The 14,441-nt window shown below is 37.5% G+C and overlaps 1 protein-coding gene across 3 annotated transcripts in view; it reads right to left on the bottom strand.

Annotated features, from left to right (window-relative positions):
- AFF3 (ALF transcription elongation factor 3) overlaps positions 1-14,441 on the bottom strand; it is a 236,633-nt gene continuing 222,192 nt past the window's right edge. For 2 of the 3 annotated variants that reach the window (XM_087871492.1, XM_060686638.2), the window contains exons 18-21: positions 13,839-13,932; positions 13,371-13,420; positions 12,099-12,304; positions 11,113-11,334 (exon numbers count right to left, since the gene is read on the bottom strand). In XM_087871492.1, the coding sequence (XP_087727618.1) occupies positions 11,210-11,334; positions 12,099-12,304; positions 13,371-13,420; positions 13,839-13,932 (475 nt within the window). In that variant the 3' untranslated portion in view covers positions 11,113-11,209. Of the gene's footprint in view, positions 231-3,957; positions 4,022-4,425; positions 4,621-11,112; positions 11,335-12,098; positions 12,305-13,370; positions 13,421-13,838; positions 13,933-14,441 lie in introns of those variants that run through there. The other variant, XM_087871491.1, reaches the window with a different exon arrangement.

Here is a 14,441-nt window from a genome sequence, read left to right on the forward strand (position 1 = left end):
TATCATGTATGCCTCTTTATTACATCTTTGTTTTCAGTGTTCATGTTGTAATTTTTAAAGAATATAACAACAAAGCGAGCCACATAAATTAGATCAAATGATGTTATCTAAACCCTATTATGTCCACTCTGAGAAGCAGTGGGTCTTCTGAGTGTCAGACTTTCCCGTCCTTTGTTACTTGATATTTTTTTCCATTGGTATGCAAAACAAATGTACTCTCGTGCGCTATGCTGAAATGAACAAGATTAGATTGTCAAGGTACAAAAAGAATCTTACATGATGTTTTGATCTCTACAAGACAATTTAATGGATGAATTAAGACAGAATGTTTTGTGAGCCAGGATGTTTTGTGATCACACTTGTCCTTTGAATGGCTATTTAAGTGGGGTTGGACAGAATTTAATTTAATAGAATAGATATGATTACTTCTTATGTATTTCAAAATTCATAGGGCTGCACAAAGAAAACATTTGTGTCTTTAAATATTATCCTCTGGCAACAACTCTGGAGGCCTCATCTGATTTGCATCAAGGTGAAGGTGCATAGGGTCACAGACTGGACTGATTCCAAGAAAGAGTTTTGAAACTTCCTTGACATGAGATGCTCCTATATAGAGATGTGACAGTTATAGGACCTATAACATCCAGGTATTCCTCCAGATTTGAACAGGTTTGGCTATTTTAAGAGAACTACTATAGCCGTGATGGCTAACCTTTTTGGTGCCGAGTGCCTAAAGCGTATGCACACGAATGCATGTGCGCATGCCAAACCCCCCAAAATTCAATGTGAGCGCCCCCTACGCATGCATCCTGCGCCCACATGCACCCCGTCCCCCGCGCATGTGCCCCACCCCACCTCACCTATTTTTGGCTTCCAGGTTGGTGCAGGAGGCCTTCCAGGCCCAAAACAGGGCACATGTGTGAACCCCCAAAATGTAATGCGAGCGCCCCCCTGCATGTGCCATTTGCGTGTGCATCAGCCACATGCACCCCGTGCATGCTTGGCAAAGACCCGAAGACCAGCTGGCCGGCGGGAGGTGCACGCCAGGGGTGCAATGCTTCCGGTTTGGACCGGATCACATGATTCGGTAGCGATGGTGGCGGGTAGTTCAGAGAACCGGTAGCAAACATCCCTGCACCCCCCATGCCCAGCTGAGCCACGCAATCATCAGAGCCTTTTTTTTTTAATTTTAAAAGCATTTTTTCTACAACCTCTTCGGCCGAAAATATGCTTTTAAAAGTTAAAAAAAAGCCTCTGATGATCGTGCGGCTCAGCTGGGATCGTCAGAGGTTTTTAAAAGCATTTTTTCTACCACCTCTTTGGCCAAAGAGGTGGTAGAAAAAATGCTTTTAAAAGCCTCTGACGATCCCAGCTGAGTTGCCTGATCGTCAGAGGTTTTTAAAAGCATTTTTAAAAAAAACCTCTTCGGCCGAAGAGGTTGTAGATAAAATGTTTTTAAAAGGAAAAAAAAAGTTGGCCACGCCCACCCAGTCACATTATCCCCCACCAAGCCATGCCCACGGAACCAGTAGTAACAAATTTTACATTTCACCACTGGTGCACACACATGTGCGGTGGAGCTGGGCTGGGGCGACGGCCGGCGTGTCCGCAGAGAGGGCTCTGCGTGCCACCTGTGGCACGCGTGCCATAGGTTCGCCATCACGGCACTATAGCATTCTAAGCTCTTGGTTGCAAAGCTTCAAACTTACTCATATGTAGAGTGGTCCCTGTCAGCAGTATCTCTTTTGACACATTTAAAAATATATATTATTTAATTAAAATGGGAAGCAGGCAAAGTAAATCCTGTCTTTCATATTGGTATAAACATTCTCTGCAAATCTAAATCCTAGATAAGAAACAAAGACTTATCCAAATCTTTGTTAATCTCTTTGAAGATGCTGAAAATGCTGCAGCAGAAATGTGATTTAGGCTGCTGTTAGGTGGGGCTTTTATTGTGTATCTGCGATACTTCATTTGTACAATACATAAAGACTGGGTGTGGTCCAGCTAGCATTGCTTTCACCTATTATTCTGTCATTTTTCTTTCTCTGCTGCTATTCTACTTCTAATTTCCATGCCTCCCATAATTAAAAAAAAAAAATCTGTTGGCAAAAGGAAAGCAGAAATTGTGCCGCATGCTTTTTGATTTATAGCACTGATGCCACTAAGAGCCATTCACATGAAAATACCTTCGTTCTGTGATTTATGAACTCATAAATTTTTTGGATCTCTTTGAAAATGAGCTTAACAACAGCAATAGCAGCCACAGCTTTGAGAAGTTTGAACTAAGGAACAGCATCTGGGAGACAATGTAAGACACATAAGCTTGTTGAAACCAGATTAACTCTGCTAGGACCACAATATAATTGGGAAAATATCAACTTATTCCAGCTGTATAATGCTAAAGCCAGTCTGCTCTTCTCTCTCATATAAGAAAGTGCTGCATTGCAGGAACATAGCCTCCTAGCCTGTTGCATCTTAGACTGCTTCCATATACTGCTATACAGTATTCCTTTATAAGTAACATTTCTTGCAGGTCATTTCTAGGCACTGTCTACTCCATAGACTCAATTGAGATGTGGGTAAATTTGGAGATTAAAATACAATTATGAACTATATTTAACACTGTATTTATATATTTTATTTATTTGTCCAATTTATGTGATTAACCATCTCACCATTAATTAAAAATATTAAGACAATCTATAAAAACAGAACAAGAACAAAGAAATAGAAGATGAAGTGATGTTAATAATAAGGGAATAATAATTACCTAGGGACCCCAGGCCTGTAGGCATAAACTAAAGGGACCTTCGGAAACTCAGAAGACAACAGGCCATCTTTATCCCACCCACCCCCCGGGGGGGGGGTTGGGGTGGAGGAGAAGATTCTACAGTGCATGTGCCACAGCAGAAAAGACCTGTTGCCTAGGAACTGACATAGCTTTCTAGCCAATGGTACCCATAACATGCCACTCTGCTAGACGTAATGGGACGCAAAGATGAAATCAAGGAGAGGCAGATAATCTGGTTCTATGCCATGAAAGACTTCAAAGGTCAACACCAGCTCCTTGAATTGGACCAGAAACAAACTGGTAAACCAATGCTCCTTGCAAACACCTCATGCAGTTTCATTTTGCACCAGCTAAAATTTCCAGATACTTTTTCAAGCATAGCCTCATCTAAAATGCATTTCAGTAGTCCAATTAGAAGGTAGCCAGGATATGAGTGCCAGTGAGTAGACAAGAGTCCCTCAGTCTAGAAATGGGCACAACTGGCACACAATATAAACATATGCAAAGGCTTCCTAGCCAGGACTGCTACCTGCTCTTCAAACAGGAGTCTTGAGTCCAGGAAAATCTCCAGATTGCACGCAAGGTCTGTTTGGGATAGTGCAACCCCATCTAACACCAAAGAAGGTATAATCCTAGAACTGGAGCACCCCAACATCCAAAATTACCTGATCTTGTCAGGATTCAGTTGAAGCCTGTTGTTCTCATCCAGGCCCTCACAGCACCAGATAAGACATTTACAGCATTGCTTAATTTACCAAGACTAGAGATATACAATTGGATATCATTAGCATACTGATGATACTACATGGTGATGGACGAATTCACTAGTGATCTAATGTAGATGGTTAAATAGAGAAGACAGCACCAACCCCTGCAACATTCCGCATAGTAGGTCTTATAAAAGTCGTCTGTCCTTGCTTTCAACCCCTGCTCCTTCCAGACCCTGTTCTCTGTGGACTAAGCTAACAATTACATAGTTTATACCTCACACCCTAACCTTAACCATTAACATAATTTATAAATAAATAATGGCCAGGGTAGGCATCATGCCCAAGTATAAATGTAGAATGCAGCCATTTACACGTCCATCCAGTTCTGAGAATAAGTAGAAAGTAAGTCAATGCATATTAGGTGTGAAATGGGTATGGCATTAAATAACTCACATATTCCATGACTTCTGCTGATCCTGTTGCTAATGTGAAGATAATAATTCTGCTGTGTCGAATACTGCACAAAAGCACATTAACGTAAAGCCTGTTAAATATTTCAAGACAGTTATGTAAACTCTATTACAAAAATGAAAGATTAAGGCAGAATAACACAAAACTCAATATTAAAATACTTAATACTGTGTCAAGTCAAAGATTCATGGAGCCTGATATAGCCTAGAAAGAGTTATAGCAATTTTATATTGCTAAAATGATGCCTTCTGCTACCAATGGGGAGAAGGAAGTAAAAAGACTGGCCAATTAAAATTTGACACATGGCTATTAAAAACAATAACATTTTCCATCTTTCTTCTATGTGCAATTTTTTCCTTTCGCATAAATTTGACACATCCTTGAGCAAAGAGTCTCATATTCTAGAGTAGGAAGATAAGACACTGCCATGGTAGCCTACAGCCCATCTACCTCAGCATCACCTAAAATCCTTGGTAGCCACCCTCGGAAGTTTCAGAATGGAGTTTTGCTCTGTTCTACTTGAGATGTGGAAGATAGGAAATTAAGCTGGGATCTTCAGCAGGCATTGAACTCTGTCCCTTTATTTGATCTTGGGTTAGCAAGCATTTTCTCGAGAGCATTCATGAAATATCTGGGGAGTAATATCTGCAAAGGAATGGGAAGAAATTTGACACTTGACCACTGTTTGGCACTCTCTTGACTTTAACATTGTTGACCAGTCACTTTTAACATTGTACAGATTGAGCATTAAGTGAAAGTTACACTGCATGCTTATTCAGGAACTGGTTGCCAGGAAACAACTTAGAATTTCTGGTAATTCTGGAACATGAGTAGCCTTGCAGTGGCTCTCCTTCGTTAGATAGGATACAGATGCATCCCAGGCAGGGAGTGGGGAGTAATAAACATCTAGTTAGCAGGAAAAAAACTGCATGTTTGAAGCCTCAACTCTTTGTAATGTGTGAATTCACTTTGTAATGTGAATGTAATGTAATGAAGCCTCAACTCTTTGTAATGTATGTGTGAAATGCTTTGAATGTAGGACTTTTTTAATGTGCTATTTTGACTTTTTTGACTTCTGCAGATGTGTTGTCTTGACAAATTAGTACCTTAAAGTTATAGCTTCTTTTTCAAAGCAAAACGGGGGTTCATACAGTAATTTTCAATCTGTGACTAAAATCTCCAAGAGTCCAGATCCCAGGGAACTGATAAAGTTCAAAACCATTTTTGATAGAGTTGTCTGAACTATTCTGCAAGATGTTGTGTGAAGTGACTGAAGCACTCCTCCAAATCTGTTGGCTGAAGCATTGAGGCACCATTTCGTCTCAAAGACTTGGCTCCTTCGTAGGTTCATTCACTCAGATGCAGGCCAGGAAAACAAAGCTCAGGTGTGTCATGGAACATGAAACAAGCCTATGTGCTGAATTTCAAAGGATGCTTTCAAAAAACAAAACAAAACAAAAAACCCAGAGGAAACAATATTGTCACATGTATTGAGTTAATGATTTATTTTCACATTAAAAAAGTAATCTTATTGATGAATTAATATTAACTTTTAAATATAAAAGTGCTTTTCCTTTTTTTAAAAAAAACATACACACACAAATCCTTAAGGCCCATACTGTTACATTACAGTAGGATTTTTTTCACCATTCCAGCAACTGTGCTACATGAATTTTGAATGAATGGCAGAAAGACCAAAAGTTACTAGCATCAAAACAATGTGTCAATAATTTCATCACTGCAATGTACATGAAAATTTAGCCATGGAACAGAATTTAAACATATCTTTCACATTGTTCTTGTAAAATAAGATCCAATACATTGTTTATAATAGTTCAGCAATGAAGCTAGTTTGATACAGAAAGCAGAAAAATACTGAAATGATGTGAACATTATATAATTTTCATCCAGTTTGGGGAGAACACCAAGTTCCAATATCTGTGTATAAACTATTTGCTCTATCAGATACATGGTTGGCTCAGGCAGAACTTCAAGAAACTAGAACCTTTCCACACCAATGTAGTTCAAAGGAAATACTAGTACAAGTAATATGTGAAATGACCCATTAAGATAAAACATCTGGTTTCATTCAGATCAGTAAAGAAGCATTCGCTGATAGTGGTGCAAATATTATTGCAGTCTTTGTTATATTGCTTGGGAGAATTGTAGACGTATCAGCTATGATCATAAAATACACTTAAGCTGGTCATTAAATAAACCCACTTCCTGGTTTATACAGCACATCGAGCCATAAACTAATCAACACAACTGAATTCACAAAATTTTCTAAACGATAAAAAATATACTGTGATTAACACAAACCTATTTGTTTGTTTGAATACAGTTCTAATGTACACATTTTTGACTTTGTGTTACGTCAGTGAATTAGCATGGTTTTCTTTCATAATTGACAATGTAGTCTTTGGATGAATATTGACATTGCTACTCTAGGTATAAATAATTATTTATAAAATAATTAAAATGCTATATATATACATAAACATACATATATACACACATACATACATACACACACATATATACACACATATACATATGTATATATGCATGTGTATGTGTGTATATGTATATATGCATGTGTATGTGTGTATATATATATATTTCAAGTACCCAGAATTATCTCCCCAACTTTAAGGAAACTTGGAAAATAAAGCAAAAGAGTGGTCCACATCATACAAGAAATATTGCTGTTACTTTCTGGAGCACCTTTGCGGATTGGGAGGACAATGTTTTCAATGTACATACAGACACATATAGTTTACAGCATAAATTACTGTACAACATATTTTAGTTTATTACGTTGTTCAATGTAAACAATAAAAACATGCCACTGTAATGCCATACAGAAGGAATGTACTTTTAAGCTGCTTGGGTGTGAACAGAGTTGAGCAAAGCCTTAGAAGAAAACTGACATTCTGTTGCTTCTTCTGTTTTCCATAACCATGCTGGCACCAAAAGAACCACGACTGGTTTCTAATTAAGAGAAAGAGTGTGCTAAAAATGGACTAAGATCCAAAGGGTAACAATATAAAGTTATAACAGGAATTTTATCAAAGTTGTTGAGATAATGGATAGTTCTCAGAGGACTACAAATATAATTTACTAGCCTTGGCTCATACGAGGGCCTTCACATTGATAAGTCTGGATGTTCTGCCTTAGTGGTGGCTTCAACAGTATTCATTCAGTAGAATGTGTTTATCTACCCAGACTCTGCAATTGAAACAGTAGTGCACGTACTTCTGAACTGCTCTGTCTATAACCTGGAGGCAGTGCCTTTCTCATTACAAACTATCCATTCTCATATGGCAATTGTGCATTACCTACTAAATAACCCAACTGGGAGTCTCTGGAATTGTAGCTAAGTTTTGTACTATCATAATGACAATCAGACATTTCTGGAGTTAATTGTTCTTCCAGATGTGCTTACTTGAGGCACAAATTGGCTTTCAGTGAATATCTGTGGGGGTTTTCTCTTTTTATAATTTTGTGTGTTTGGTCTATGACCATACTATTAAATAAACCAAACCAGTTGAATTTGATTTGTCTGAACAGGCTGTCCTAGGATTCTTTACTCATAATACATTAATGGGGTATTAAGGTAACCCTTGTGGAGGCTGAGGCCATAAACTATTGCTCCTCTCTCATGGCACAAGGAACAGTCTCCCTCAAAAATTAGCTTAATCTCTTCTGTGACAATCTTCTGGAATTTTTTTAAAGATCAAACTATTTAAAAAGGCCTTCTGAAAATTATTGTTCATCAATTTTACTTAGACGTTACTTATCTGAGTTATTATATTGTTGGTTTCTTGTACATACTGAATTATTATAAAAATGATTGCATAATCAACATATGCTTAGACTGAATTTGGCATTTTTATCCACCTATCAAGTTCTTCCCAAGTACCTGGGATAGGCAGATGTTATCTGATTACTATATGCATAGTAATCAGTGGTGGGATTCAGCCAGTTTGCACCACTTCGGGAGAACTGGTTGTTAATTTTCTGAGCAGTTTGGTGAACTGGTTGTTGGAAGAAATCATTAGGGCAGGAAGAAATCATTAGGGCAGAGAACCAGTTGTTAAATTACCTGAATCCCACCACTGATAGTAATGTAATATCACAACTGCTAATTCTTTAGCTAGTGTTAGCCTTTATACACATTGAATTCATCCCAAGAATATAGAATGTTATAATTTATCAGCATAGTATCAGTGTGGGTCCAAGCAGTGTGGCCTTGTGCAACTGATAGAGGGAAATTCTGTCAATGCGAAAACTTTCTACGTGCCGTCCAAGATATTTTGGTATCACAGTGTGCCGATTACTACTTGGACCATCATAGTCAATTTATGTCATAATCTTTCAATTTTGATTTTCATATCTTGCTTTTGTGATCTTCTTCAGTTCTTTGTGTTCTAATCTACTATCCCCTGGTATGGCTACATCAATTATCCTCACTTTTCCTTTACCATCACAGTTAAATGTGCTGGCAATGTTTAATTGGAAGCTGGAACGTCATCGGCTTGGGATGCTATAATAATATACTCCTACATTGGACTAGATGACTTCTAAGGTCCTTTTCAATCCTTGTTATTAATGATTCTATTGAGGAAGTAGCTCTATAAATTATTTTTTCTGTTTGCAGATCTACATCTTCCCTTCTATTTGTTCTTACAGTAAATCAAGAACAGGTGAATAATGTGCAATCATTTTCTATAATTTTAAAACCTTATTTTATTTGCCTAATTATAGTCTTGAGTTTATCCTTTTTTGACATAACCTATCTATAAGATATATGATATTACATTAGTTATATAAATTAATGGCAATTCTTTCTATAGTTTCCAATAATGAGCACTTAATTTACTCAATTATTCCAGAACTTGGCCTTTTAGGAACCCAGCATAGAAATCTGCTATGAGCCTCTTTTAGCAGAGAATCCTGAAATATGTACCCTTGATCCCCTCAATCACCGAAGATGGCTTTATAATGCTAAGGTTGAAAGAAACATAAAACAGCAATAACAAAACAGTTCATAATGCTGCCTGATCATATGTCAGGGAAAATAACCAATTCTACAGGATTAAACAATCAGGAAAGACTATCAGTGAATTCTGAAAACCTGAATTTTCACAGATTACAGAAACCCAATAGGGTTCTAAGCCATTCAAACCTTAGTAGGAATGCCATTCTACTGGACTAGCACAGCTATACAGAAGTTGTAACTATGGAAAGATGACAAAATTGTACAGCTACATCATAGAGTGAGCTAACTTTGTAACATTTTACTGATTACTTAGTAGAAAACAAAAGGACAGTCCCAGAAATATGCTGAGTGCCTTTCTTTCACTTAATAGAAAATTGTATAATCATTCTGCAAAAGACTGCTAAACTACATTCTGCAGATGCATTAAGTGCAGAACAATAATTACATTTTGCCACCCTTAGTGCATGACCTAACTTCTAATATAGGCTTGTAAAAGTGTTTGATTGGACCTATTCTTTGTCTTTCTCCAGTGGGGCTCTAGGTGTCTCTTTTAATGCTTCGTTTTTCAGAGCACCTCAGAAAACCAAGGAGTTCACCAGGGGTGGGTTCTACTTACCTTTACTACCGGTTCGCAACGGGGCCGTGCACGTGTGCACTCTTCTGCGCAAGCGCAGAAGCATTTTGGTGACATCAGGATCAGTGGGTGGAGTCTCCTGCCGGTTTTACTACCGGTTCTATAGAACCGGTGCGAACCAGGGGCAACCCACCACTGGAGCTCACCGAGATCAGTGTGTATCAAGTGGCTTTCAGGTGCAATCCTTATCTAAGGCAAGTGAAATACCCTCATTCCAGGAAAGGACCAAAGCCTTGAATGACCTGTCCACCAAAGATTCAGAGAATTCTCCCAGCACTTTCTGGAAACCAAGTGGATCCATCAGGTGCCTCAGATGAACCAGTCTAATGGAGCCTTTCTTGGTGCATCGAAGAGCATGATAGTAAAGCAGTTTTCTGCAAAAATAGAAGAACTGAATGTAATTGCTAGATACAGTAAAAAGGAAACATATTACAAGTAAGCTATTATTTTAAACTGTATATTGAAATGCTCCTTTGCTTTGAAATTGGGCGGAATCAGCTACAGCTGGCTTTGAAATGCTGTTCCACATAAAAAAATAACACTTTCACAAAGTTTTGTTCTGGTGTATGTAATCACTCCACCCCTCTCTACTCTTTAAAAATATGTTTTTGCTTAATAAACTATTTGCAAAGTGTAAATCTGGCTTTATAAAAAACAAGATTTGAAGAACAAATACTGCACATCGCTGCTGTTTAAGAGCACAAAAGGTCAGTCCTTCTCTGTGCATTTTGGATCCATCATGAGGAATTCACAAGGATGGACGGGGGGATGGGCAACCATCCAATGGTGCCACAGAATTTTAATTCAGAGGATTGATGCTTTACATACTGTTTCACTCACAAGGATAATTGTTTCAAAGACAGATTTATCATTTCAATGTTGCATTTTTCTGATATCTTATGTCCAACAAATGTGTAAAAAATGCATATTTGAATACTAGAACTCCAAAACTGCTAATGCTCCCAATTTAAAGGCTGCTACTTAATAATGCAATAGGAAGAAGGTGAGCCAGTTTGCAAGCAAACTGGCATCCAAGTATTGCCTGGCAAATTCAATGGCCCAAGTTCCTTTTAAAATGTAATATGTATTTTACATTTTATATTATTTTTACTCAGTAAAATGTATTTTACTCAGAATTTGTCACTGAAGCTGTACTTAATCATTTGTTAAGTTTCTCTTTATAAAAGTGACATAGAGATCTATAAATACTGAGGAAAAATTGCTCTAAGAGATTACTAGCAACAGGTACTACATTTCATTTGAATAAATCAATCCATAAAATTAAGCTTTGGCTTTCTAAATATTGGAGGAATGTGTATCTTGTATGTGTGAGAGTTTTTCTAATGTAGCTATACTTAATTTTCTTGCTAAGGAAGTGATATTTGGAGATAATTAAAAGAACAATGGCCTGGAAAAGACAAATTTGCATAATATACCCAGACCTATTTTTGCTTTCTGAAACAATATTGTCCAATGTTAACAAAATATTCACATTGTGTTTGAAGCAATGCTGCAGTTGAGTATTTCTGTAGCACAGTGTCTAGAATAACTGAATTATCCGTATTGTGAGTTTAGTGTCCAGGCGAGGAGTACCATCATGGGGATAACTGAGCACTACACCTTATCCAGTCAAGGCCTTGCTGTGTATATTGAACCAGATGCTCCATAGAGCTGTGCAGTGTGATAGCTCCCATCAGTGCATCCAAGTCATTAAAGAAATCTAGGAAAGAAAACAATAAAATAAATGAGACCCATTAATCCTTGCTGTGCAACAGGCATTTCATTGATTTGGAAATCCCAAACAGATAATATTTTATGAAAGTACTGTAAGCAAAGATTAACTGATATTCAAAGGTTTAATCAAGCACACACTGAACACTTTTACTGAGAAATAGCAAAGCTATTGTCATAATTTTGCTTAACTATAAAACAACAATGGGGAACATTTCTCTGCCCTCTTTCTTGCCCATCAATGTCCCTTTCTAGGTTTTGCTTCTATACACCAGCATGCCAAGCTCCAGCCAATATTAAGAGTGTAGAAAGGATGTGACCTAAGAGGCTGGCCAGTGCAAATGCTGGACTTTCTTTCTCAAGAACAGTGCAGCACCTTAGGACTTGTTTAGGCTTCTAGAAGCATACGAAAGAAGGACCACAAAAGTTCTCTCACTGTATCTGAGATATAGAAGATGCCAGGCAATGTTTGTGTGCTGAAATCAAAATGTAACTCAGGGACTGCCCGCTTCTGCTGTAATCCTGGAAATTTTTAAGACTTGTGCTGCAAAGGGATTCCTTTCTTGTTTATGTTGCAATATTAGGGGTTAGCTCTGAAGCTTTGAGAGGAACAGCCAAGGTAAGAAGCCATATCAGAATTAGGTGGGGGCCCAAGCTTGCTTTATCAGCAAAAGTGGGATTTTAGAGTATTAGACTTAAATTTTGGTCAAAATGACATTTTAGGGTTTCAACCAACTGTTTCTTATCACGCACCTTGATTTTCCTTGGCAAGATTGTCAGCCATGTCCCAGTAGTCATAACTGTGTAAGATGCTGTTAGTGATACTAACATGATTGGCTGCCATCTGGTGTATTCGCTGAGGAATGCTGATGATAGAGGAAGGGGAAGGAGCTTCGGTGCTCCCAACTGAGCTCAGTGGAGACAAACTGGGTGATATGGGAGAAGGAGTTTCTGTACACCTGAAACAGTCAATTCAACAACAGTCGATTCAACAATATTCAACAATTCATTCCACGATGAAGAGCTGTGGTGGCGCAATGGTTAGAATGCAGTACTGCAGGCTACTTCTGCTGATTCTGCTGCCTGCAATTTGGCAGATCGAATCTCACCAGGCTCAAGGTTGACTCAGCCTTCCATCCTTCTGAAGTGGGTAAACTGAGGTCCCAGTTTGTTAGGGGCAATATGCTGACTCTGTAAATCACTTAGAGAGGGCTGTAAAGCACTGTGAAGTGGTATATAAGTCTAAATGCTATTGCTATTGCTATTACTAGTATATACAATATCAGTAAAAAATAAATTATTTTAAGAACTCATCCAGTTTAGGATTTTACACATTTTTAGCCTATGTCCTGCTTTGAGATAAATTTGGCTCTTCCCCTGCACTTTTCAACATGTAGTTAATGTTGTTTCAGGATATAAAGCAGGACAGATGAATAGAGACTACAGCTCTCTATTCAGAAGACAGCTTTCAGGTTGCAGACATTAGTCTTTTAACATTTTATTTCGCTTGCGTGCATTTTTAGACAAGTGGTGAATTAAATTTGCACATTTAATTTATTACATATATAAAATATGAATATGGTAGATATTTTCAAAATTGGATCATGCCCTTTATATTTCCAGCCTGTCGAATTAAGGATTGCCTGGGGATGATGGGAGTTGTAGTCCAACACAATTGGAGGGCTCCAGTCCAGATCGAGGAAGCCTTCTGTGGCAGACTCAGGTTTCTTACTTAGAAATGTGTAAATTAATCTTCACATTTCATTCAAGTTACCTTTGTTTAACATTTTTTTTTAGCAAAATAAGCTGCAAAGTGCCTCTTTTTTTTATTGTCAAGGAGTTACCGTACACAAAGATTAACAGCAACAATGAAACATTATCTCAAAATGCCCAGAGATGGAACTACTGTGAGCATTAATGGCTGAATGATTACTTAGTATTAGCTTCCCCAACAAAGTGCATCTATCTGAAATGTTTGGATCTGGAAGGCAAGGAGCACATTAGGGCAGAAAATAGTAAACTTACTTCACGCTGCTACTCCAGGTAGATGGTGCCTGAGTAACTTTAGATGAATTCTGGAGGCAGAAAAAAATACAAAAAAATTGAAATAAGCATCTATCGCAGAATACCATAGAGAGAAACAGAGCAAAAGCTTTAGAATCCATATGCAGAATGTACATCTCAAATTATGATATGGATAAAAATACTTATTTAGTACTCAGTGCAATTTCTAGTTACAATACCAAATAAAATTATAGAACAGAAAAATGAAAGAAAACGTAACAATAAACGTAACATAGCAATTTGTTTATCTCTTATATTTACATCTTGCCTTTCCTCCAAGACTCAAGATGGCAGCATAGCATTCCTGTTTTCAATTTCCTCCACTACAAACACAACTAAAGACAGGTAGGCTGGAGTGAAAGAGAGGGACTGGTACAAAGTCAGTCTGTGAGCTTTCATGGCCTGGGGTTGGTCAGAGCAGACACATACCTTGAAATACTCAATGAGAGCTTTTGAATATTTTACAGCATGGTCTCTTTTGAGCCGAAACATTCTCCAGTACAAAAGTGCCAAACAGCGGTAACTAGAAGGAAAGAATAGAAAACACTTCTAAAAAAGTCTTCCATTTTAATAATCAAAACAAAATACAAATACTCTTCTGAGACTCTATTTAAATTTACATGTTAAAATTGGAAAGGAAATGAAAATACAGGAAGCACTGCTCTTAATGTATGCAGTTATTTTGTTTGTTATATTAATGTCTTTGTCCAGGACAGCTTCCCACCATTAAGAACCAAAAATGTGTGGGATTACAACTTTATAAAAGAGATTTTATACATAAAGATTATATGGAGATTATATACATAAAAATTGATACAGTCAAAGATACAGATTATACATTAATAACACTAACCCTCTTATGCCTTTACTAAGGCTTAACTGAAATGTATTTATTTACAGAAGGATCCTGGAGTAACCAAGGGAAGTATTTTTTTCAGCATCATTGTTTGCAAATAAAAAGATTATTGCTCTGAAAAAAAGTTAACAAAAAGTAGGAACATTTCTTAGCTTAGAAGGAAGGAAGGGGTAAAT

The sequence above is a fragment of the Pantherophis guttatus genome, chromosome 5 (assembly GCF_059756535.1).
Source record: "Pantherophis guttatus breed Tessera chromosome 5, ASM5975653v1, whole genome shotgun sequence".
NCBI lineage: Eukaryota > Metazoa > Chordata > Lepidosauria > Squamata > Colubridae > Pantherophis > Pantherophis guttatus.